The sequence below is a fragment of the Balaenoptera borealis genome, assembly GCF_965194805.1.
Source record: "Balaenoptera borealis genome assembly, chromosome: 8".
NCBI lineage: Eukaryota > Metazoa > Chordata > Mammalia > Artiodactyla > Balaenopteridae > Balaenoptera > Balaenoptera borealis.
This window is the reverse complement of record NC_138865.1, coordinates 15,001,097-15,028,193: the sequence shown is the minus strand read 5'-3', so window position 1 is coordinate 15,028,193 and position 27,097 is coordinate 15,001,097. Positions and strand designations below refer to the sequence as shown.

Below are 27,097 nucleotides of genomic sequence, written 5' to 3'. Positions count from 1 at the left end.
TTTTTTAAAATAAAAAAATTAAAAAAAAAAAAGAATTGCATTGCAAGGGGGAAACTCTATAGTCATCAGTGCTCTTTTAATTGCAAGTGGAAATGGCAAGCTCATCAACTTGAGCTCTCTTAGGCACAAAAGGAAGCATCATGGCTCATGAAATGGGGGGAGTCCAAGGGTAGAGTGAATTGAAGCCCGGATGGATCCAGGGACCCAGATGGTCAGGCAGGGCTCCTTCTCACTGAGGCTTTTCTCTACAGCCTTAGTGGGGAGCCTGGCCCTGCCGACTCCTTTGGACTTCTGGCCTCCAGAACACTGAGGCCAACAAACAAATGTCTGTTGTTTTAAGCTACCCAGATGTGTGGTAATTTGCTATGGCAGCCACAGGAAATCCATCTACCTGCGATTCCAATGTGTGGGTTTGAAGGGAATTTCTCCCTACCTGCCACTCACGCCTCACCACCCCAGCTTAGGACCCACGTGTGAGAGTGAGGGGTGAGTCTGCCCTGCTAGACCTCAGCTCTCCAGGCCTCAGGCCACCCTCTGCTCTGGCGAGCGGGCAGTGGAGACGCCCAGAGGAGGCGCCCGGGGAGACACAGGTGTGTCCTCCAGGGAGCACCTCTGGTTTCCCACTAACAGTGGACTTAGGTCTCTCTCACTTTGTACAGTTCACATGACATTTCTGGACTTACACGGATAAAATGACTCCTTTTAGCTTGTGATTCTGTTGCAAAGGATACATTGCTTCTTCAGACGGGCAGTTCAGGTCCTGAGAGAGCAAAAGAGAGAGAGAGAGAGCGAGAGAGAGCGAGAGAGAGAGGGCGAGAGAGAGAGAGCAAGCGAGCGAGAAAGAAAGAGAGCGAGAGCGAGAGAGAGCGAGCGAGAGAGAGAGAGCGAGAGAGAGAGAGAGAGCGAGCGAGAAAGAAAGAGAGAGAGAGAGAGAGAGAGCGAGAGAGAGAGAGCGAGAGAGAGCGAGAGAGAGCAAGAGCGAGAGAGAGATGAGGGTTAGAGCATCCACCAGGTGGCGACATCTCTTTCCGCAGCGGGACAGCAGGTGGACTTCAGCTCCTGCTGGGGCGGGGGGGTGGGGGGGGGATGCCCCAGACCTGCCAGTGGGGCCCCTGATCGAGCTCGCAGGGGAAGGTATCGAGATAGGATGACCGAGGCTGCGCCTGGAAACTTATATCCAAGAAAAATGATGAGTCTGATACTTGACTGGTGAATATTATATGGAGAGAGAGGGTGATAAGAAAGAAGTCTAGAATGCCACGCAGGGTTCTGGCCTGAGTTACCAGGTAGTGCTCAGAGGAAGGAGGTCTGGGGGAGGGTGCTATGGGGCATCTAAGTAGCAGCTGCTAGGACGTGGAAATGATGGTAACTCTTGAGCGGAAGGAAATGAAAGGCGGAGGATGGTATCTGGAGGCCGGACAACCCTCCCTAACATGAGGCCCAGCACAGTGTAGTGGTCTAGAGGAGGGGCTCGCAGACACTGCCCATGGAATTGGCCTGCCACCCACCTTCTGCAAAGAAAAATTGTTTTATCGGAACAAAGCCACACCTCTGCATTTACGTATTGTCTATGACTCATTGCACACTGCAAAAGCAGAGCAAAGTCAGTTTTGGACAGAAGTCATATGGGCTGTGAAGCTAAAATATTTCCTGTCTGGCCCTTTGGAGAACAATTCTGCTGATTCCTGGTCTAGAGCAGCACTGCTTAACTTTCAGTGTGAATTATGACTGACCTGGAGATGGTGTGAGATGAAGAATCTGCTTCAGGAGGTCTGAGACCAGTCCTGAGATTCAGAGCTTCCATCGGGCCCCGGTGCTACTCACGCTGCTGGTCCAGGGACCACACTTTGAGAAGCAAGGACTTAGAGCAGCGCTGTCCAGTGGAAATAAAATGTGAGCACGCAAGTAATTTGCAAGTTTCTAGTGTCCACGTCAAAGAGGTAAAAAGAAACATATGACATTTAAATCTACTATTTTATTTAACTCAATATAGCCCAAATATATTATGTCTTATGTAACCAATACAAATTGAGATATTTTATTTATTTTGTGGGGGATACAAAGTCTTTGAAATCTGGTGTGTACTTTGCAGCCCATCTCACTTAGGACTGGCCACATTTCCTGTGGCCGGCAGCTGCCATACTGGACAGCCAGCTCTGGAGTAGACTGGGGCCAGGCTGCCCGACGCCAAGTCCCAGCCCCACCACTGACTAGCTGTGTAGCTGTGGGCAAGTGGTATCACCTCTCCATGTGTGTTTCCCCACCCTATAAAGTGAGAATAATAAATGCATCTCCTCAAGATGTTGTCTTCAGGATTACGCGAGGTGATAAAGTGCAGCCTGCCTTGCACGTCATGATCTGTTCCTATCAGGATGATTCTGTCCAGGAGGTACTTTCCATCCAGTAAAGGAAGTCCTCTGAGCCTGCTTTCCCTCCCCCATGCCCCAGGGACAGAGGGTAGAGTTAAGCATACACACTTCTCAGTTCTTAGCCCAACCCCTTCCTGCAGGGATCTTCTTTTCCTTCATCCCACAAATGTTTATTGAGCCTTTTTTGTGTATTAGACCCTGTGCCGGACACTGGGGATCCAGCACTGCAAGAAACACATGAGACCCTCCTGCCCCTGTGGATTACATTCCAGTAGAGGCCTCACAAAGAACATAATGAATAAAGAATATGCTAGGAGGTAGTACCTTGGGGAGAAATTAGAGCAGGGTAAGGGGCACGGAGAGTGCTGAGGAGGGGTAGATGTGTCAGCTTTAAGTAGGTGGCCAGGTGGACATCCACAGGACAGGAAGTCAGGGAAGGTCCTGAGGCCAGTGGGGCTGGAGCAGAGTGAGTGGGGAGAGAAACAGATGTGGTTAGAGAGGTCTGGAGTCGGCGGAGGCATATTGCGTAGGGCCTTACAGGCCATTTTAAACACTTTGGTTCTTCCTTGGAGTGAAATAGCCAACTGGATGGGTTTTGCCAAACAAATGTCATGATATGAATTGCATTTTTCACGGCTGTCATGTTGAAGAGAGACTGGGTAGGGATGGGGCAAGAACGATCCGTGCGGGCCCGGAACTGAGGCTTCACTGGGATGTGAGAACCAGGGCAGACCTGGGCGAGTGGGTGTGGTTGGTCAGCCTAAAACCAGAAGACCAGTTTTTCTTTTTTTAATTTTTATTTTCGATTGGAATGCAGCTGATTAGCAGTGTGGTGTTAGTTTCAGGTGTACAGCAAAGTGATTCAGATATACCTATACCTGTATCTATTCTTTTTCAAATTCTTGTCCCATTTAGGTTGTTACAGAATATTGAGCAGAGTTCCCTGTGCTCTACAGTAGGTCCTCGTTGGTTTTCTGTTTTAAATATAGCGGTGTGTATGTGTCAATCCCAAACTCCCAATCTATCCCTCCCCCCGCTTCTCCCCTGCTAACCATAAGTTCATTCTCTAGGTCTGTGAGTCTGTTTCTGTTTTGTAAACAAGTTCATTTGTATCACTTTTTTTAAGATTCCGCATATAAGCAATATCGTATGATATTTGTCTTTGTCTGACTTACTTCCCTTAGTATGATAATCTCCAGGTCCATCCATGTTGGTGTAAACGGCATTATTTCATTCTTTTTAATGGCTGGGTAATATTCCATTGTATATATACCACATCTTCTTCATCCATTCATCTGTCGATGGGCATTTAGGTTGCTTCCATGTCTTGGCTATTGTAAAGAGTGCTGCAATGAACACTGAGGTTCATGTATCCTTTCAAACCATGTTTTTCTCCAGATATACGCCCAGGAGAGGGATTGCTGGATCATATGGTAGTTCTATTTTTAGTTTTTTAAGGACCTCCATACTGTTCTCCATAGTGGCTGCACCAACTTACATTCCCACCAACAGTGTAGGAGGGTCCCCTTTTCTCCACACCCTCTCCAGCATTTATTATTTGTAGACTTTTTGATGATGGCCATTCTGACAGGTGTGAGGTGATACTTCATTGTAGTTTTGATTTGCATTTGTCTAATAATTAGCGATATTGAACATCTTTTCATGTGCCTCTTGGCCATCTGTATGTCTTCTTTGGAAAAATGTCTATTTAGGTCTTCTGCCCGTTATTTTTTTTTTAACTTTTTATTTTATATTGGAGTATTGTTGCTTAAAATGATGTGTTAGTTTCAGGTGCATAGCAAAGTGATTCAGTTATACATATGCATGTATCTATTCTTTTTCAAATTCTTTTCCCATTTAGGTTGTTACAGAATATTGAGCAGAATTCCCTGTGCTATACAGTAGGTCCCTGTTGGTTATCCATTTTAAATATAGCAGTGTGTACATGTCAATCCCAAACTCCCTAACTATCCTTCCCCTCCACCCTTCCCCCTGGTAACCATTTTTTGATTGGGTTGTTTGTTTTTTTTTGATATTGAGCCACATGAGCTGTTTGTAAATTTGGGGGATTAATCCCTTGTCAGTCTCATCGTTTGCAAATATTTTCTCCCATTCTGTGGGTTGTCTTTTAGTTTTGTTTGTGGTTTCCTTTGCTGTGCAAAAGTTTTTGAGTTTAATTAGGTACCATTTGTTTATTTTTGTTTTAATTTCCATTACTCTAGGAGATGGATCGAAAAAGATATTGCTGCAATTTATGTCAAAGAGTGTTCTGCCTATGTTTTCCTCTAAGAGTTTTTATAGTATCTGGTTTTACATTTAGGTCTTTAATCCATCTTGATTTTATTTTTGTGTATGGTGTTAAAGAATGTTCTAATTTCATTTTTTTTACATGTAGCTGTCCAGTTTTCCCAGCACCATTTATTGAAGAGACAGTCTTTCCTCCATTGTATAGTCTTGCCTCACAAGGAGACCAGTTTTATCTGCTGTCCTCCTTTCGTAGCCCATCTGTGTCCCCCATCACATCCATTTCAATGTATAATAGTCGAAACATGCACACCCTCGTAAGACATATAGTGTTGTGGGCCTCCCATTTCCGTAAATGGCGTTATGCTACCAATCTCGTATCTTTCTTCAGTATTCAGCACTGTCTTTAAGATCCATCCACCCTGCTGTACTTACCTCGAGTTGTTCCTAACGGCTGCACAGTGCTCACGGCACACACCTGCCACCTTGTACTTAAATAACACTGCTGAGAGCGTCCTCCTGGAGTTCCCTCGTGGACCCAGGTAGGAATGTCTCTGGGGAACGCTGGGTCTTGGACGCGTGCACAGCTAACTTTAAAGTGCTGCCAGCTTGCTTCCCAGAGCGCCTGAAGTAGTTTCCACCACTACCAGCAATACTGAAGCGACTGTCCCCACGTCACTGCCGACACTTGAAGTTTGTCAATTCCAGGGGCGCAAGGTAGCAGCTCTTTATTTCCATTTGCACATCTCTGGCTCCTTCAGTTTCTTCCTTGTTAGTCATTCAGGTTCACCCTTCTGTGGATCACCCATAAACCATTTTTCTTTTTTTTGTTTGCACCGCTTGGCTTGCGGGAGCTTAGTTCCCTGACCAGGGATTGACTGAACCTGGGGCCCCGGCAGTGAAAGAGCCGAGTCCTAACCCCTGGACCGCCAGGGAACTCCCCCCATAGCCCATTTTTCTTTTGGATTTCCTTTTTCTTGCTGATTTACGAGAAACCTTGCATAACATATATTAATTCCTTTTCAATTTTAGTCACTGCAAATACCGTCTTGGTCTGCCGCCTGTTAGCTTTGACTGTGATGGCTGTTAACAGAAATTGTTACTTTTGATGCAGCTAAATCCATCCTTCCCCTCTCCTTGCATTTGGTGGGGTTGGGGTTTAAAAGGTGACTAACTTTAGGACGATTTAGAAGGAAAAACAATTCTAAAGCTATGCTTGAATAAGATCATATACAGAGATGATTATTTTCTCCAAGCTGGGCTCGGAGAAAATCCCCATCTTATTTTGCCTCTACACATCACTACCTAATTTGGGGGGTTCTTTTTCCTTTTTTTCCCCCAGACTAAATGGTTAAGAAGTAAGGAAACCACTTGAAGTAAATTTGGTTCTCCTAAGTTTTTCTACATAAAGCTTTAAAATGCTTCACTCCCTTAACAAACTTTACGGTGAGAGGGAAGAGAGAGAGAGGCCTGGGATTCCACCTCACCCTTCACACCACACTGCACGTGGTTTTAAATCTGCACAAAGCTCTGCCATCTGGAAAGAAGAAAGAAGATTGAGAATAAACGATTTGTAAAATATGTGTTTCCCAAACCCTCGGGACCTAAAGAGTTAGTGACTTGACAAAGCAACTAGCTTTTTTTTTATTAGACTACAGATATTTATGAAACACTGGGCGCTATGTGGTGTTTCCTTTGTTGGATTAGTTATAAATGTCATGATCCATGTTCAAAGGGATTCAGGGATGGAACAGACAGACCGATGGACAACAGGGCCACAGAAGGTTGAAGAGGATTTTAAAATGTAATTTGAACGTTATGGAGAACGGTCAGGAGCTTCCAGAAAATTCTGTTTCGCTGCCATGACCCAAATAAAGAACTTTACAAGGCTGGGTGGAGCCCATTGAACGTTGAAGTGACTCAATCTTTTTGAATCTAAAATCTAGGTAATAAATCAAGCTTGTGCCAGGTGGAGAAGATGGACTCTTAGGAGGAGAAAGTGCTTGAGTCTGGTTCCTGGAGTTTAAGTCATGTGCAATCACAGGCAAGAAGAGGATGATTAATCCTTCCAAAATGGCCCACTTCAAACTCTGATTATCAGGAAAAGGGTGGAAGGTGGTTATCAAAATTATCAATTATAAACCTGGGAGGACAGCGAGAAGAGCCAGCCTGGGACTTTTACCGAAATAATACAGTGAAAGAGTACGTCCCACACTGGGAATTAGGAATGCACTCTGTCTTCTGGTGACCTGGCCACAGAGCAACTTTTCCCCCTTCTCCTTTTTTCAGGAGAAAAAAAAAAAAAATCTCCTTTTCCTTCCCTCGAGTTGAGTTTCTGTGTTTATACAAGAAGCCCGTCTTCTGTGCTCATCACCACCACGTTCTGTGAGAAGCTTTCAGCAGTTTTCTCAGGGTGGAAATCTTAAGGCCGGCCTTTCTTGTTTGGGCTTCTTGTTTGGGTCTCTGACACACAACGGGGCTGTTGACAGAACTGGTTAAGTGGCCGTGAAGTCTGGAGCCCAGATGCAATCCACCTGCCAAACAGGATCAAGGGTGATGGCGGAGATGGAAGGCCAAGCAAGCTCTTCGGCCTCAATGGAAGTGTTAACAGAAAGCAGGAGGGGGAGCTAAGCTTGCTGAGGACAAAGGAAAACGCAACAGATCAATCAACTCTCCTTTGTTAAGAGGCAGCAGATCACAGGCTGAGGCCATCAGGCTCCCAGACGAGACGGGGCTGGGAGGACCCTTCGGGGTGTAGCATTTCCTCGGGTGGGACGCGCAGCTCCAGGCAAATCCCCAATCTGCACGTTGGGCTTTGTAAAGGGTGCTCCTGTGTCTTTGATGACTTTCCATGAGAAGACAGTCTGTCTCGGCCAGAGACGACGTTCACTTCCCTGCTCCCAGGCCAGTGAGAGCACCGCAAACCCCTCTGTGCAAACTATTAGCATTTCAGGATCTCAGGAAAAAAAAAAAAAAAAAAAAAAAGATCCACTTGTGCATTCCAGACTCATGGCGCAAATGGAAACAGATGAAAAACAAACCAAAACCCAGAACTGCTGCCTTGCGGATCTGTTAACAGGGGCAACCACTGAAAGCAGGTACTTAACGTCTTCTCTAAGAAATGGAATAAAATGTAGACATCTTTAGATGCCTTTGGTATATTTTAATGTATTTACCCTTAGACACAGAGGCCTATATATTTATTGCATTGCCTCAAAAATTATTTAAGCAGGTTTTCTTTTAACATTATTATTCTTTCCTTCCTGTGGTCACAGGCTGGGGCTCCGCGCTCCTGCGCTCACCGCACACCCACATTCCCATTTGGTTCTGCCTCCCCCGAACCTCCCCTGCTTTTATTTTTGTTGTTCTTAACAGCCAGTCCCCTTCGCTTTCCATCTGTCTCTATCATCTATTTTCAGGTTATGGCTCAGGCCCTTCCTCCTGCAGGAAAAGCTCTATTTATATATTCTCAAATAGCTGAAGAAGAGGGGCAGCGTCTAACGGTTGTTAGCAACACGAACAACGGGATTCATGTTTCTCTAGAAATAAGCCAACGGCTTTAAGCTTAGATCTAATTGCAAAACTGGCAGCAATGCTTTTACTATTTATAAGACAAAATACGTAAGGTTGGATAATTTCTTTTCTTTTCCTTGTACGTATATATATAGTTAACGGGTACTTTAAAATGATAACCTTATAAACAACAGTCTCAGAATGGCCTTTATTGTTGATGAAGGGGTTGCTATTACACCATGGTATATATTTCTCCTTGTGAGATACTTGGTTTCCCTGCTGCAGGACGCCTGGACCCCTCCTTCCACCCCACACACAGCAGACCTTCACTACACGCACGCCAGATACAGCAAAGGCATGGAGTGCGCAGTCAGACTCAGACAATTTATTTGACTGAATGTAGATTCAAGTTCAACTAAGCATTCTAACAGGTAACACGATTCAAACATCAGAGAAAAATCTCTTTAAATCCCAAGAAAGCGAGCTCACACAGAGTCTGTGGGCCACCGAATGAACTTTTTATTCTCGACACTCATCCGTGTGGAGTGTGGCAATGTGAGGTTGCCAAATATAGAAAGTGATAGATACCACAACCATCTCCCGAAGACAATTATTCTTTGAATGGAAAACATCATTTAAATAAAAAACATTTAAAGATGCTCCCTTAGTTTGTATAATTCCTAAACGCAAAATATAATCTCAGTAACAGAACAAAGAATTCTCCTTGGTTGGTCACATCATTCATTACGGAAGGGGAAAATCAATAAAAATCATAAAAAACAAAACCCTGAAATAGAAATAAATAACTGAATAATTTACTCCTAGGTAGTTTTGCTGCATTGCACGTTACCACACAAAATTCTAAAGCTGACTTTTTTTAAAAGCTTGGAAAACACATTTGCCTGTTGGAGTTTCTTGCTAAGTGGTGCATGCTTCTCAGAAGGAAAAGTATTCTATGTAGGCCTGAGTTTCAAATTTAAACACTGGGTAATCTAGAGCTTGCCTTCCTGGGTGCACAGCTGTGATGATGGGAGAGCAAGCGTCTCCCCAGCCCCTGAGGTGGGGAGTGCTGCAGAAAGCCAGCAGTTTAGGGTGAAAATGGGCGGAAACCATCGGTACAGATCAGTCTGTTTGTACTTTTAAATGGATTGTAAAATCTTCGAGAACGTCCTCTGGAGGTTCAGAAAAGAGCAGCACAGATCTGACGATGGAACAGAAGCGTTTACTGGAGGAGTCTTGCCACCAAGAGTTAACACAGAACACTGTTCTTTGTGAGGCTTTTAGCAAGTTCCCACCAGTCCAATTTCTCTTGCTTTCTGTTGCTAAAAGTGTTCAGAGTTTACCGCCTTCTTGGCCAGCCCTTAATTGATATTCTTTGCTTCCTGAGCTAAGCCCCTCTGGTGCTTGCCTCTCACCCCAGCCTGCGCCTGCATCGCTGAGAGAAAGTTCCTGGCCGTCTTCTCGGCCCTGGTGCAGGGCGGGGAGAAGCTACTGAGCCCTCCTCAGGACTGCAGACATCTCAGCACAACACTGGGAGCCCTCCTGAACAGCACGTTTTAAACTTGGGCGGGGGGAAGGAGAAGTATGTTACTTGGTTTATTAGAAAACCGATCTTGAAAAGAATCCAGAGGCAAAGATAAGTGAAATTCTGGTGCATAAACAGCTATTTTGAGATTGAAGTTTGGTCACTTCTCTTGCCCCTCTTTTCGTGCTCACGGGTGGTAACTACCTTCCTGAATGAAGAGGACAGGGCTGTATATCTGTTCTGGAACGGGACTCTCCATGCAGGGTCAGCAGACGTCTTCTGTAAAGGGACACTTAGTAAATATTTGAGGCTCTACAGGCCACATGCAGTCTCTGTTGTGTATCCATCACTTTTTTTTCTTTAATGGCCCTTTAAAAATTGAAAAACCATTCTTAGCTCGAGTGTCTCCTAGATTTTCCCTGTGGGCAAGTTTGCCAGGCCTGCTCCGGGAGTTCTTTGGCAGGGGACACGGCACCGAACTGTGCAAAGTACAAGGCCACTGGGCCTTGGAACCCTAATTTGGGGACTTCTTTTGGAGAGTGAGTTAGGTCCTTGCAGATGGATGCTCCGGCTTGGATCCTCCATGCTGGTCTGTACTGCGCTCCCCCAATGGTACAGAGCTGGACCACGTTAGCATTCTTTATTTAAAAAGTGGCTATTTATCGTAGGAGGTCTTAATTTAGGCCTATTTAGATCTGTGCCTATGCTAGCTTATCCTTGCCTTGATTTGAAAGGCCAAATCACATATTATAGGCATTGGAAAATTTTCATTCTGCAGGTTAGGGCCTTACTACTCCAAATGGCTGGCAGTAGAAAAGCTAACATGTAAACTTACTTCTTCTTCACCACTAATGCCACCCACAGTCCACAGGGTAAACCTCCTTTAAGAAGTCAAGGAGAAGCACGCCAGCTCACTATGCCCCTGGGGTACCCATGACACAGCTCGTGTGTGGCTGCGTCTTGAAAAGGAACAGTGTTTACCAGGGACCAAGCATTTAAATAGCTGGAGACCAGCATTTCAGAAGCTGGATTTTTCAAGAGACATCTGTCTCCATCCTCTCTGAAACAAGTCTCTCTACACATCAGATGCTATACCACCATACAGCTCCTCTAACCTTCTTTATATTTGAGAGGCAAACTTTCTACCAATAATTTTTCCGTTGTTAGAATATTCACTTTGAAGAGCAGAATCACAGGATTTGCATTTCTTTCATAAATTTGTAATTTTAAGTCATCAATATACTGTATGCCACGTTTTTAAGTAATAGACGAGATGAAAATCTAAAAATTTTTTCTAAATTAAATAAGGGCTTCAGAACCTGAATTCTTTCTCTCATCACTGATTTTTTAAAAAAGTAGCTGATGATTCTCGAAATATACGTTTGTTACCAACTAGACGAATTTAGCTGTTCTGGAGTTAAGAAACAGCTTGTTTGTGCGCACACACACACACAAAGAACATCGCCTAAAAAACTATGTATGAGAATTCCCAAAGCTTCTAAACTAAACGAATAGGTGAAAAACCACTAATCTCATACATGCCAATCCAGCTGTCCTTTTTAGGTTTTTGTGTAAAACGTCAAACTTGTTTTCTTCAAAATGTGAGTTGATTTCCTGTGTTCAGTTCTTCTCTTCATTTGGATTTACAGCGGCCCTGCCAGCACCGCCTCAACCGCGACAGTCAAGCTAGGTCTCTAAAATACGAGGGCAGGGGGATACCAGCTTGAAGATGGAAGAAACCGGAGCACGATTAAACAAGCACAAACGAACTACTGAGAAATAAGGACGTGCCTGTCGACAAGCACCAGCTCCAGTTCTAACAACACCGAAACCAGTGAACTATGAAATTTCCAACTCAAAAACGTAGTGTTCTCAGGCCGCTGAAAGATGGCATGAAGAAAGTAACGACCTGTGGTCAGAAGAAGTAACGGTAACGGGGAATGATTTTTCTAAATGAAATGAAACAGTGCATTCTGAAGTGTGTGCTTTTAAAAGTGAAAGCCCTGCACTCCCTCCCTCTCTCCCATCAGTGGTTTTCATACACACACGCGCACACGCACTCTCACCCTCACACACACAAAGCACTCTGGTCATCATTTCACATTTTTCAGGTCTCTTCACTGTCAATTTTAAAAACTGTTACCTCCTGGTGCCTATACCTCTCTATTTTGGATATAAACAGTTTTGATTTTCTAAACCTGCAAAGAAAACAAACAGCAACAGCCCTGAACAATAAATAAAACTGAACATCTCCCTCTTTAGGTTAGTGCTTTCAAGACAGAGAGAAAAAGGGGATGATCAGTCCAGTCGGTATGTGTTCTGGTTCTTCGAACGCGTCACCCCTCGGTCCCACCTCCCCTGACAGAGAACAGCCTGCCGTTTCCCTCCAATATTAAAGTGCATCTGTTTAAAATCAAATATACCTTAGAGAACAACCAAAAACCTTAGTAATTTTTGGCAGATATCCTATGCAGCAAAAATGAAGTGATGTTCCCTTTTCCCTATTCCGCAACTTAAAGCTGGACACAGAACGGCTAAATGCATTGCTTCTAGGACAGCAGAGTTCACGAACAGTGGATTTTGGTTTTGTCTCAAGGAACAAAAAGGGAAAGGAAAAACAAAACAAATGAGAATGAAGAGGAGAAACCCTGAGGCAAAAATGGCTTTTCCTTTAGAGTCTTTCTGGGGCTCGAACTCCGGTTCATAAGGTACCGGCGATCTTCTGGGACGGAAGGCCGTCCTCCAGCCAGACGGCGGTGGCCGGGCCACTGCGCGGGGCCCGCCGGTGAATGCGCCGCAGCCGCAGCAGGTAGAGGAGGATGGCGAGCAGGACCACCAGGAAGCAGCCCGAGAACAGGTAGTGGTTGTACACAAAGGAGAAGCCCCGCCAGTGCGCGTGGCTGGCCCGGAAGGTCTCCTGCTGGATGTCTCTGCCCACGCGGGAACAAGAGCAAACGTGAGAACTAGGCAGGCGGGAAGTGTGATGTAATGATGCGCAGGGCCGGGTGGGAGGGACTCAGCTCTGCAGACAGAAGCTGTAACCTCAGTCTGCCAGACTCAGTTTCCCCTCCTCTAAAACGTAGGATAATGTGGCCCAGCAGAGGGTGGTTGTAAGTATGAACACGATAACGTGTGAAAGGGTATTCTTAAGTCTGTAGCTGTTACCAGCATTATAATTTGGGTAACAAAAGTCAGAGAAAGTGAGCACTGTGAGTGTTTCACTAATACACAGAAGCTAATGTGGAATCAAAGCACATGTTTATGATCAGTAACACCCACTACTCACAAGTTTTGCAGTTAACCCAGCTAAATGTGCTGCTGGGAGATGCTTAATTAAATGAAGGGAAAAAACAAAAACAAAAACAGCTAATACCTCATTTGTTAGTGAACCAGGGTTCTTATGGGGGGGTCAGCTGACAGCTAAGTCTGTGAACTTGAGTGGGAAAAAAGGCGCATCCTTATGTTACCAATCTCTGGTTGTAATGCAGTATTTTCACTGAACGTGAATGCCGACAAAAAAACTATTGCTACTATAGTATCAGCAGAACTAGTGACTCTGCTCCTAGTGAAACTCACAGATCTTTTACATCACATTGTGGTGTTTTGCAGATGCCTCAGAATATCATCAACAGGCATCATTACACTGAACTTACAGGAAGTACGAATTCTGCTGCCAGGTCTTGCTAGTTAAGGTGCTAATAAAGAAGAACGTGTATCACTATATCACAAATTTGTCTTCTGTAATATTTTGATAAATGTACTGCAATACAATGGTTTCCTCTATAGCCTATGTGTTTATATTATGCATTAAAAACAAGATTTTGAGAAGGGGTCCAAGGCCATAAAGGTTAAGGGCCCTGGAATGGACCCTTCTGTGCAGGGGCTAGGGAACAGGCAGCTGAGAATAAGCACTTCTGTGACGCCTCTGCTGGGATGGTGGGCTGGGAAGGGAGGAGGCTCCGGTGGGGAGACCAAGTCAGACCTCCCCGACTCTCCCACTCTGCCCACGGCCAGCGCTAACAGCGCCCCAAACACCCACCGCCACCGCCCACCATGCCTCGGGCGCAGGGAAGCATCTCCTGTTGGGCTCTCGTTACCAAATGCCCAGCCATACCTTAAGGGTAAAAAGCGGGTCCTGTAGAGGATTGCTCCGAGGGTCCACTGAACCTCCTTGTCGTAAACTTGCAAAGCTGTCTTTAAATTTCTGTAGTTGACGGGAAACGAGAAGCCCCTGTGGAACACCTCAAACATCCAGGCGGATTTGAAGCACTGATACCTACAAACAGCACAAACGTGTGAGTGGGACTGAGTCACTGGGTGGGTCCAAAGGCACGTTCGCGGAGTCGGCCTTGCCCTCTGTGAACAACGGGGGTGCACAGGCTTCATGAGGCCTGTGCTCCGAGGGCGAAACCATCCGTATGCATCTCCAGCTGATGTGCTTGCTTTACGCCCTCTGTCCCACACCATTCACCTGTTAAAATCAATTTGCTCATGAAGCTTGGCCTCCGTGTCATTTAATACGTGGCCGCGGGAGATTTTTCCCCTCAGGCCTTCCATCACTTACTCAATTCAGTTCTGAACAAATACTGAGCAAGTTCCACCTTCTCTGGACCTCAGTTTCTTTGTTATAAAATGACAAGCTAGGCGGGTCCTTTTCAGCTCTGATAACCTATGATTTTAAATATTTATCAGAGGGTTGCTTTTTGCAAAGCACTGGGCTAAGCAAGTAATAAGACATCATTATAAATAATGAGATAGCCAATGTGCTTAAATGACTTATAATGAAAGAGGATTTTTAAAAAGTTACAAATAACTATAAAAACAGAATATGATAAACGCCGCAAGAGGGACATAATGAGTGCTCTGGAGACTCGCAGAGAGGGATGGAGCCTAGCTAAGTGGACAGAGGAAGACTCGGAAGGGACAGCATCTGACCTCTGATGTCTGGGCAGGACGTCAACGAGGAGAGGGTGCACAGGGGAATTCCAGGTGGAAGGAAGAGCAAAACTGAGCCCAAAACTGCAAGATACGTTTGAGCACGAGTATTTGCCGTCCATCTGAAAGGAGCCTGGAGGAGATGAGGAGGAGTAGGGACTGATGAGGACGAAAAGGTAGATTGGGGCCATGGTATGGCCAAGACTGGACACACACTTTCTTCAACACACCCTGGGCTCAGCTGTCTACGACTTACTTGAGCCTGTGGAGGTCGGCGTGAGAAGCATACAGTCCTCGGTCAAAGCGTTCCCGCAAGATCGACCACTTTGTTGCGCAATAATCCTGAAAGAAATTTCACCCCAAATAAATCACTAGGAAAGGTTTATTAAATTTTTTTCATTTTAAAAGTTTTTACCAAATTCATATTCATAACAAACATATCCTTCCAATTAGGAAACACAAGCTTGTGTCTGCGTCCCATGAGGACGAGACACACAAACACTCTGTGAATGCTTACTGATGAGCTGAGACAATGCTTGTTCTTTGTCTTAAAATTCAGCCAAAGTTATCGTTAAAGAGAATCTCACTGCCCACAACCGACCTCTTCAAAGCTGCTAAGTTTCTCCCTGCCCGTGACTGCATGTGACAGGCACAGACTACTGGAAAAGTGAAGCGGTCCTTCAGCCAGTTCAGACTGAAAACCTATGTCTGTGGCTATATGGTGCAAGGTTCTGGGAACACAAAGATGATTATGAAAGGCTTTGTCTTTAAGAGAAGGGAAAGAGGTGCCACCTTTTCCTGAAGTTATTTGTAATGTTTATATTAACAGCTAACACTTACTGAACCCTGTGTTGGCACCTTTTCTAAATGTAATGCTTCAAACAACTCCTTGACATAGCTGCTATTCCAACCTCTATTTAAAGGATGAAGAAACTGAGGCTCACAGAGGCAGTGAAACTCACAACAGGGGATACAGAGAATGGCACTCAGCCTGGGGTGAGAGGGTGGGGATGCATGTCAGGCAGAGGAAACACGACGGACGAAGACAGGATGGGAGGGAAACGAACAGCTGTCTGATACGATTAGAGTATCAAGTGCTAGGTGGGGAGATGAGGCTACAGGGTGGGAAGGACACACTAAGGTGTTTGAAATTCATCCCGGAAGCAAGAGAAAGCCACTGAAGACTTGCGGTAGGAGAGCAGGTGGCTGCACTTGGGTTTCAGACAGAACACCTGGGAGTGGTGCGGAGGATGAACTCCAGAAGGGGGACCAGACGCAGGAGGACCACTGGGAGGCTCCTGCATAGTGCAGGTGACAGGGAGAGGCCAGCACTGCGGCAGAGAGGGTAGGACAGAAAGCAGGGAGGGCAGGGCTCTGGGAAAATTCATGACATACAATAACACGCTTGATGACTGCTATTATGGGGTGTACAGCGAGGGATGGATGAGTGACAGGGAGAAGTCTGTAACTCCTGGGTTTGGGGGAGGTTTAGTGATGCCATGACCGAGACACCATAGCAGAACAGAACGGGGAGAAAGGGCAGTTGTCTGGAGTCGTGAAATCTAGCAGGCGCTGGGCAGGCAGATGCAGAGCCTCCTCCTGAGAGGCAGCAGCAAACCACGAACACGGATGAGACCATCCAAGAACCTGAAGGTCAGAGGACCAAGGGAGGAAGTCCGGGATCACCAAGGCTGAGAGCCTAGGAAAGTGTCAGGAAGGCAGGGAGAACAAGAGAAAAGGCGTCCTGAAAACAAAGGGTTGGAAGCTGCGAGGAACTGTCAGATCAGAATTACACTCTTACACATAAAAGACTGTCATCTGGGAGCCACTGATGGCCAGTGCAGTCTCACAGGGGACTTTCTGCTTCTGCTGTGACTATTCCTCTGGCCCAACCAAGGGAGCAGGGTTGCCCAGGTGCCGCAAACAGCCTTCGCCCTCCCCCTTGTCCTGCTCTGGACTTGGGCCCGTCGCCATCTACCCTGGCTTCCTGGGTGGTTACCTTCGCAGCTCTCGTAAACGCGGCAGCGCTGTAGTCTCCCCCCATCCGTAGCACATCCTCAGTGCAGTAGTAGAATTCAGAAAAGCCGTAGAATTCACTGTTCTGGAAGTGAATCGGGGGCTGGTAGACCCCATTGAGGGAGGTCTGCGTCTCGTTCGTTTTGTTCATGAAAGGCTGGATGGTCTCTCGGCACAGGTCAAAGTCTCCCATCCCCCGCAGGTACAGTGTCTGTCCATTCTGCTGGATTTCATCTTTAATGTCCAGGGGTAGGCAGGGGTCCAGGTACGGAGTATCAGGAGTCAGCCCAGTCTGTTTCCCCAGGAGCCTACAGGACAAAGAGAAACTTCGTCATGAGACCAACAGAAAACTGTGTGAAGAAGAAAGTGGCTGCAAGTCAGTGTTTCTCAAACTCTGCCCTATGGAACACAAAAGGGTTCCGGAAAAATTAAGTTGGGAAAACACGGACTCAAGCCCCTCCTGGAGATTCATGATACACACATGCGTACAGCAGACGGCTGAACGGGGTCCAGTGAAACTATGACTTGGTCAGATTACTGGCGCTTTCCGCGCCCTGTGACACAGCCCGGTGCCCATGGCTGCTGAGGGTCCACGGTTAATAAGCACCTGCCGGTCTCCTTCTCACTGCAGCCCAACGCCACCCACTGTGTTGTCCCCAGCCCCGTTTCTGCCACTAGTGCTGGTGATTTTTATTATATACAGATGAAATGCGACTGTGAAAAGAAGTCACTGGTCCAGTTAAAGCTAAGGTTAGATGGCTTAGAAAAATATGATAAAGGCAGATCGCTAGAAAACCAGTGTCAAATTAGGTGTTAGCAAGAGTAAAAGAAAAAAAAAGTTGGGAAAAATTAATAAAAATCTAGACGAAATTGGTATCAAATTGTTTCACAGATGTCTTTAAGGCCTTGGTATCCTTTAAAGAAAGCCAAAATGACATCAAGATGAGTGGGTACAGTGCCTGCCAGAGAAATAGCCTAAGAAATAGCGTAAGAAAAGCCTTTAGTCCAGAGCAAGAGATTCGCAAATGAATACATAAGTTAAAACAAAAGGCTTGGGGTTGATTCTATTTTTATGATTCTCTGTTTTAACTGAATTTTTAAGTTAACCAACTATTGATCCCAACTGCAGCAAATAACAGTTTCTATTGTACTACAGGCTCTGAGAAGTCCTGTAGAAATCTTAACTTGTTCACTGAAATGCCCTATGCTTACTACCTGCCGATGAAATGTCCAGATCTGTCATCCTACTACGTGTCCTCACCATTAAGCAACTGAGAAGTAGAAAAGAGCATACAACAGCTGGAGTTATGTTACTGTTTGATACCAGGAAATCCCATGGGCCTAAAAGGTGTTTAACCATTAGGAAGGCGCCTGAATTTGATATTCAGTCACTGACATTAAGTCAAGTTTTTACCTGCCACTCAACTGACAAGTTGTTTATTCCTAAGATCAGGGCAACTCAAAATGCACTGAAAATGTTTAAATAATTTAAAAAAATCAATCATCATTACTAATGGCAAAGGGATAAATATGCATTTCAAGGCTCAATTCATGACATATGTAAAAAGTGATGACTAACATTTATAATTATTATAAAAGTCCAAGATAAGTCAAATGTATACTTCATGTTACAGTTTTTAGTTGCTCTACATCTAAATTAAAAAGTACCACTGCAATGTCCATTATATAACCTTCCTGACATTAAAACCAATTAGTAAAAATTAGGGTTGCAGAAGAAGTTGTTTCTCCAAACTTCTAATTTAAACATCACTTATAAAATATTTCTATTTTAAGACTATTACTAAAAATAATTATACTAAAGTGTGCTATATAACATACTATTTTTAAAAAGAAACGGGGACTAGTTAATCTCTCTTAACTAACGCTATTGAGTTAACGTCTGGAGCAGACAAAGAACAAGTTTTTATTGCTTCTCCTATTCACACGTGTGAGTTTCTGGAAAATGAGGTATTGAATGGCTCTGACTTGGCCTTTCTTAAAGTTCAGGCCTCCACAGGTTTATTAAGATTAAATTGTAGCCATTATTTTATAATAACTATAAATGGAATATAACCTTTAAAAACTGTGAATCACTATGTTGTACACCTGCAACTTATATAATATTGTACATCAACTATACCTCAACAACAAAAAAGATTAAAATGGATCCAGGAAATACACTATCATTTATTTCTATGAATCAGGATTTTTCTCCTCAAAATTGTTTCGTCAAAACAAAACAAAGGGGCTTCCCTGGTGGCGCAGTGGTTGGGAGCCCGCCTGCCAACGCAGGGGACGCGGGTTTCAGCCCTGGTCCGGGAGGCTCCCACGTGCTGCAGAGCAACTGGGCCCGTGCGCCACAACTGCTGAGCCTGCGCTCTGGAGCCTGCGAGCCACAACTACGGAGCCCGCGCGCCTAGAGCCCGTGCTCTGAAGCAAGAGAAGTCACCGCAATGAGAAGACCATGCACCGCAATGAAGAGTAGCCCCCGCTCACTGCAACTAGAGAAAGCCCACGTGCAGCAACAAAGACCCAGCGCAGTCAAAAACAAAACAAAATAAAACAAAGCACAGTAATTAATAACATTTTACAGAACCCCAGATTTCAGATTTTTTATTCATCCATATGGCTTTTCTGTTCTTATGGACTAATTTCAAATAAATAACTGGTATACACTTAAACTTATAAAATAAATTTAAACTGTTAAAGTGTTTTTGCATATTTTCTATACCAGAATTCTTCATGAACTCATTTTTTAAAAGTTTCACTGCTAAAGAGGTTTAAAATCACTAACTTTGACTTCTAGATCATTTCTTTCTCATGAATAACTTCCTTCACTATGGTCTTATTCACTAAATAACTGCCAGGCTGGTTTCCCACGACACCGCCAGGACATCCCGTAACTCAATGCTATCAGCGCTTCCTGGGGGCCTCCAGGACATCTGAGTGGCCCAGGTGCTGAGTTTCCGCAGGACTTTGCAATCTGGAATAGCATCACCCAGGGTTCAAAAGTATTTTAATATCCTGAAAGTGAAACCTCTAATCCAGCAGGGGAGCCATGGGTCTGAGAGAACGAGCCTTCTTTGGAGGCTGGTGAGCTTGGGGCCAAAGGCAGGACCCTGCTGCCCTTTCATTTCTTCTTCAGCTCAGCGGGCGGGGCAATAAACAGCTAACCGTGCTGATATGCTTCTGCTGACTGAGGTCTCCCTGCTTGGCCTGGATACGTCCTCTGTGAGGACAAACCGTGGTTTCAAAGCGACGGCCGAGCGATGGAAGGTGCTTTACCTGTTCTTTTGAACTGTGCTGGCAAATATTCTGTCCTCGTATCTCTGTCGAGCAGCATTACCACCAAACCCAAGAAACGTGGCCACGTAGACGCGGTACACGTGCTCAGTTTGGTGAACGTCACATCCCAAGTTAAATTCGGCCAATAAGTTCTTAGCTACTTCTTCCTACAGACGTAAGGATCACAAACTTTAGTATTTTAAGCAATACAAAAACAATTACCTCCTGTTAAAAAGAGGGATCTACAAAAATTTTCATCAAAAAGGAGCAAAAATTTCTGCATCTGCATTTCTCAAGGGTCCTTCTAAGCCTCCCTCCTAATTCAATACGACAATCCTGACTTACGAAATTTCAGATGGGCTGCACATTTGTGATACTGATATGACTTTTTGAAAAGGGACGTTAGCAATGTGGTTTCATATCCTCTGATCTAGTAAATCTACTTATGGAATCCTGTGCTTTGAAAATAATCCTAAACACTGAAAAGTCTCTATACACAAAGATGTCCTTTGCAATTCTGTGACAGAAAAAACTGGATGTCATCTATATATACAATTCCAAGTAGGGGTTAGTTAATAATGGTAATAAAGTTTATGGAGGAATATGCTTATGCACTGATAAATAAAGGACAAAAACTGTACAAACAGGAAGATTATAACAACCATATTTTTAAACACTATAAACAGTTAAAAAAGAATGAAAAGAAATATGCCAAAATGCTAACAATAATTTTTTTGGATGATGCATCCATGGGAAATTTTTATTCCTGATTTTTCAGTATTTTTTTTCCAAACTTACTTTTCTATGAGTTTCTTACTTTATTTGAGGGGAAAACATGACTTTGTACAAAGAGTGTAATAGTTTCTAGAGGCATGTCTGGATGGGAAGCAGGAAACACAAATTGTAATACTCGAATTTACAAAGCATTGTCTAAGGAGCTTAATAAATACTTCAATAATGTTTACTGAGCTGACACGAGGTGCCCAGCAGGCCATTAGATATACTATACGCACTACCTCAATCAGCCTTATGCTAACCCTCTGTTAGAGGCACTTGCAGTCACACTTATAGCTGAAGAGGCTTGCTCAAAAAAGCTAAGTGACTTGCATAAGGTCCCAGAACTAGTGAGGGCAGGGTGACGATGCAGCTCGGGCTTGTCCAGCTCCACTCTTTTCTAACCACTCACTCCGCTAGGTATTAATCTAGAGCTGAATGGAAACAGTAATAAAGACACAGAGCAATTCAGGGATGCATCTGGACACCCTCTACAGAAGGCCACCCAGTCTACTGGGCAACTACAGTACCGAGGGGATGTGCAGAAATGACAGAGTAAACCATGAGTTCAGAAACGTGGAAGCAGTGGATACAAACCTCTATCCTTTCCAGAAAAATCAAAAGCTGTCCGAGCCACACACAAGAGTATTTCTCCCAATTATAACTTAAGAAATCTGATACTATTATATTGAGTTTTACAATACCTGTTGAGAAAAGAAGTGACCGGAAACAGAAACAAAAACTCAAGTGTGTGGCTGACATATACACCAAAGGAAAATTCTAGGTAAGTTCAGAAAACAAACCAGCTGACTTCAATGAACAAACACAAACGGCTTAGTGGAGGTTTGCCTTGGTTTCCTCCTGTCTCCTTTCTCCTGGGCTGAGAAGGTGGTACCCTCAGCAAGCACAGTAAAGACGCGTTCAGACTCAGAAAACAAAACAAAAATGGATGGAGACATGTTAAATGAAAATCAAACCAAACAGAAGGAAATTTGTACAGATAATAACCTGCTGTGAGGAGGCAAAGCTTACAGTTTTGGGGACTTCGTATGCTATCTGGGTTGAGACGCCTCCCATGTCGAGAATACCAGCTGTTCTTTTACGGAGAATGGCTTTGCTGCTTTCGCTACCAGGGATGTTAACTTCCACAACTGCCTCATCATCTGGAAAGAACAAGAAACAGCCACTGGAATGGAACAAATGCAGAGAAGCAGGATCTTGTGAAGAGTCACCCTGCTTTGATGGTGGGCTCAAGGCTGTCTAGGCAGACCCAGCTTGCTCCTCCCCACTAAGATCAAGTTTACTGTGTGACACAGCAGCACCTCCCACTCTGCTCCTACACACCCAGCTGTGTCACAACACTCAGTTCCTTTTTTATGCTTTGCATGAAATAGGAAAAGCCATAATTTCCACTTAGATACATCTGTTGGAAACACGATACTTACCATCTTCAATGTGCTCGAATCGTCCAAGGACAAAATTAATGCCGATCCAAGCATACACACCTAGAGACGTTGTAAGAAGAGTAAAGTTTTAAAATATTCTATATAATCCCAGTCATTGCAGTCAGTGCAAACATTTACTTCATTCCCTGATAAGCTGTGAAAACATTATCTGAAAAACTACATTTCTATTGATGTATTACCTTTTCCTAGTGGTTTTCCAAGAACTCTCAGCTTTTAATTTTGTAGTTTCATACCATTTGCGTGGGTTGAAAATATAATTCCCTAGGCACTCCTGTTCCTTTGAAATTTATAGGTTGTTTTGAAATACCGGAGTTTTCACTTTTTATGAGGTTAAACCTATCAAGTACAAGGTTTTAAAGACAAGTGAACTCTCACCCTTCCTTTCTTTTATCTCACACTTTCACCCAGTTCCCAAGTCTGATTCTCTTTTTACAACATTTTCTACATCAGATCTTCACCCATTTTCATTACTGTCTTGATTTAAGCTGGTACAGAGATCTAATTGACTTTCCTGCCGCTACTCTCCCACTCCAACCCATGCTATCCTCTGCTGGGCTGATCCACAGAGCAAAGTCCAAACTCCAAAGCCCGACGATTCAAGACCTGTCCAACTTGTTTTTAATTGAATAAATTTGGCATGTAACATCGTGTAAATTAAGGGATACAGTGTGTTACTTTGATACGTTTATATATCGTAATATGATTGCCCTTGTAGCGATATTATCACATTACATCATTATAGTACAGTATTATTGTCTATATTCACTACGCTGTGCATTAACTCTCTATGGCTTATTTACCCACTGTTACAAGTTTCTACCCTTGAACACCATCGATCTTATCTCCTGACCCCATCCCCTAGTAACCAACATTTTACTGTCTTTTTACACGTTGGACTTTTTCAGATTCCACAAATAAGTGATATCATACAGTACTTGTCTTTCTCTGACTTATCTCGCTCAGCATAATGTGCTCAAGGTCCATCCATGTTGTCAAAAATAGCAGGATATCCTTCCTCCTTTCTCATGGTTGAATAAGATTCCATTGTGTATATCTACCACATCTTTTTTTATCCATCTGTCTGTTGATGAACATTTGGGTTGTTTCCGTATCTTGGCTATTGTGAATAATGCTTCAATAAACATGGGAGTACATGCATCTTGTCAAAATTCTATTTTCATTCCCTTTGGGCATATACCCAGAAATGGAATTGCTGGATCGTATGGTAGCCCTATTTTTATTGAGAACTTATTTTATTGAGGAACCTCCATACTGTTTTCCATAGTGTTGGACAAATTTTCATTCTCACCAACAATGTATAAGGTTCCCTTTTCATCACATTCTCACCAGCACCTGTTGTCTCTTATCTTCTTAAGGATAGCCATTCTAACAGGTGTGAGGTGATAGCTCACTGTGGTTTTGATTTGTGTTTCCCTGATGATTAGTGATGTTAAGCATCTTTTCATGTGCCTGTTGGCCATTTTGACATCCTCTTTTGAAAATGTCTTAGTTCTTCTGCCCATTTTTAAATCAGATTTTTGGGGTTGTTGTTATTAAATTGTATAAGTTCTCTATATATTTTGGATATTAACCACTTACATGATAGATGGTTTGTAAAAAGTTTCTATTCTGTAGGTTGTCTTTTCATTTTGTTAATTATTTCTTTTGCTGTACAGAAGTTTCTGAGTTTGATGTAGCCCATTTGTTGATTTTTGCTTTTGTTGTTTGTGCTTTTGGTGTCATATCCAAAAAAACATTGCCATGACCAATTGATGAGCTTCCTCCTTTCTTATTGAAGTTGTATGGTATTGAGTCTTATGTTTAAGTCTTTGATCCATTTTGGGTTAATTTTTGTGAATGGTGTGAGACAGGGGTCCAATTTCATTGCTCTGCATGTGTTTCTCCAGTTTTCCCAGCATCATCTGTTGAAGAGACTGTCTTTTATCCATTGAGCTTTATTGGCTCCCTTGTCAAATATTAGTTGACCATATATGACAGAATTTAATTCCAGGCTCTGTACTGTTCCATTGGTTGCTATGTCTATTTTTGTGCCAGCACCATACTATTTTTATTACTATGTCTTTGTAGTATAGTTTGAAACCCCGATGCCTGATCGGCTTTGTTCTTTTTTCTCAGGATTGCTTTGGCTATTCGGGGTCCTCTGTGGTTCCACACAAATTTTAGGATTGTTTCTTCTATTTCTGTGAAGAATGTCTTTGGTATTTTCATGGGGATTGCACTCAATCTGTGGATGGCTTTGAGTAGTATGGCCATTTTAACAATATCAATTCTTCTGATCCATGAACACGGGACATCTTTCCATTTGTTTATGGCTTTGATTTCTTTCAGCAAAGTCTTGTAGTTTTCATTGTACAGATCTTTCACTTCCTTGGTTAAATTTATTCCTAAGTATTTTACATTTTTAGTGCTTCTGTGAGTGCGATCATCTTCTAGATTTCTTTTTTAGATGTTTCATCACTGGCATAAAGGAATGCAACTAATTTCTGTATGTTGATTTTGCATCCTGCCACTTTATTGAAATAGTTGATTAACGCAACAATTAATCAATATTTTTGACTGAGTCTTTAGGATTTTCTTTATATATGAACATATCATCAGCAAATAGTGATGATTTTACTTCTTTCCTAATTTAGATGTATTTCTTTGCTTTGCCTAACTGCTGTAGCTAGGACTTCCAATATTATATTGAATAGGAGTAATGAGAGTGGGCATCTTTGTCTTATTCCTGATCTTGGAGGAAATACTTTTGGTTTTTCTCCATTGAGTATAATGTTAGCTGTGAGTTTGTCATATATGGCCCTTATTATGTTGAGGTATGTTCCTTCTACACCCAATTTATTAAGGGTTTTTGCTTGTTTGTTTGTTTTACCATGAAAGGATGCTGTATTTTGTCAAATGCTTTTTCTGCATCTGTTGAGATGAAGTGATTTTTATCTTTCATTTTATTGATGTATTAACATTTATTGATTTGCATATGTTGAATCATCCTTGTATCCCAGGGATAAATCCCACTTGGTCGTGGTGTATAATCCTTTTAAGGTGTTCTTGAATTCAGTTTGCTAATATTTTGTTGATTTGTTGAGAATTTTTGCAGCTGTATTTATCAGGATGTTCGTCTATAGTTTTCTTTTCTTGTGGTATCTTTATGTGGTTTTGGTGTCAAGGTAATGCTGGCTTTGTAGAATGAGTTTGGAGTGTTCGCTGCTCCTTTCTGGAAGAGTTTGAGGAGGATTGATGTTTTCTTTAAATGCTTGGTAGAATTTTCCAGTGAAGCCATCTGGTCCTGGAATGTCTTCTCTTTCATTTCTAACTTGGAGTCTTTTTTTTTTCTTAGTCTGGCTAAAGGTTTGTCAATTTTGTTTATCTTTTCAAAGAACCAGCTCTTAGTTTCGTTAATCCTTTCTATTGTTTCTCTGGTCTCTGTTTCACTTATTTCTGCTCTAACCTTTATTATTTCTTTCCTTCTGCTAACTTCGGGCTTAATTTGGTCTTCATTTTCTAGTTCCTTAAGGTGCAAAGTTAGGTTGTTTGAACTCTTTCTAATTTCTTAATATATGCATTTATCGCTATAAATTCTCCTCTTAGAACTGCCTTTGCTGCATCCCACAATATTTGATACGTTGTATTTCCATTTTCATTTGTTTTGAGATACAGTAAGTCCCCTACCTACAAACCTTCAAGTTGTGAACTTTCAAAGATGCGAGCATGCGTTCGCATGTCCAATCACATAAGTTAATTCACATGTCTGGCATACACTGCCACCTGTGTGCGTCCTTTACAAGTAGCTGTGCTTTTGTGCACTTTACTGTACAGTACTGTATGGAACACAGTAGTGCAGTATCTTTATTTCAAGCCCAGAACCTGTGCCATCAATGTCAGATGTGAGTGAAATTGTAGCTTGCCCTCCGTCTCCTACTGCTGACGATCCTTCAGCTCTACCATCTCCCACCTCCTCTCCGTCCTCCAGTCAGTAACTCTTCTTGCCTGTTCACTCCATGCCAGCCCCTGGATGCCAGCTGTTGTACCATACTACTGCTTTTCAAGGTACTATATTGTAAGATTAAAAATGTTCTTTATTTTTTGTGTTTGTTTTTTATGTATTATTTGTGTGAAAAGTATTATAAACCTATTACAGTACAGTACTATATAGCTGATTGTGTTAGTTGGGTACCTGTGCTAACTTCGTTGGACTTATGAACAAACTGGACTTACGAACATGCTCTCGGAATGGAACTCGTTCATATGTAGGGGACTTACTGTAATTTTTAAATTTCTCTTTTGATTTTGATTTCTTCTTTGACACACTGGTTGTTGAGAAGTATGCTGTTTAGTTTTCACATATTTGTAGATTTTCCAGCTTCCTTCATGTTGTCGATTTTTTGTTTCATACCATTGTGGTCAGAAAAGATAGTTGGTATGATTTCAATCTTCTTAAGTTTGCTAACATTTGTTTTGTGTCCTATCACATGATCTATCCTGGAGAATGTTCCATGTGCACTTGAGAAGAATGTGTATTCGGTTGCTGTTGGATGGATTGTTTTGTGTATGTCTGTTAAGTTTGCTTGTCCTGGTTCAATTCCAATGTTTCCTTGTTGATTTTCTGTGTGGACAATCTATCCATTGATGATAGCAAGGTACTGAAGCCCTTACTACTGTTGTATTTTTGTCAACTTCTCCCCTAAGACCTGTCAGTATTTGCTTAATATATTTCGGTGCTCAGGTGTTGGGAGCATATACATTTACAATTGTTATATCTCCTTGATGTATTGACCTCTTTGTCATTATATAAGGATCTTCTTTGATCCTTGTTATCCTTTTTGTCTAGAAGTCTATTTTGTCTGATATAACTATGCCAGCTTTCTTTTGGTTTCTATTTGCTTGGAATATCATAGTTTATCCTTCCACTTTGAGCCTGTGTGTGTCTGTAGAGATGAAATGAGTCTCCTGTA

At 43.0% G+C, this 27,097-nt stretch overlaps 1 protein-coding gene across 7 annotated transcripts in view; it reads right to left on the bottom strand.

The window, feature by feature from the left end:
• Positions 1–8,621: 8,621 nt before the first annotated feature.
• Positions 8,622–27,097, bottom strand: part of ENTPD4 (ectonucleoside triphosphate diphosphohydrolase 4) — a 40,937-nt gene continuing 22,461 nt past the window's right edge. For 6 of the 7 annotated variants that reach the window (XM_082401961.1, XM_082401962.1, XM_082401963.1 and 3 more), the window contains 7 exons: positions 22,107–22,166; positions 21,670–21,824; positions 19,888–20,054; positions 16,586–16,910; positions 14,843–14,928; positions 13,766–13,927; positions 8,622–12,581 (listed from right to left, as the gene is read on the bottom strand). In XM_082401961.1, coding sequence (XP_082258087.1) covers positions 12,353–12,581; positions 13,766–13,927; positions 14,843–14,928; positions 16,586–16,910; positions 19,888–20,054; positions 21,670–21,824; positions 22,107–22,166 — 1,184 coding nt within the window. In that variant the 3' untranslated portion in view covers positions 8,622–12,352. The remainder of the gene's footprint in view (positions 12,582–13,765; positions 13,928–14,842; positions 14,929–16,585; positions 16,911–19,887; positions 20,055–21,669; positions 21,825–22,106; positions 22,167–27,097) is intronic. The other variant, XM_082401966.1, reaches the window with a different exon arrangement.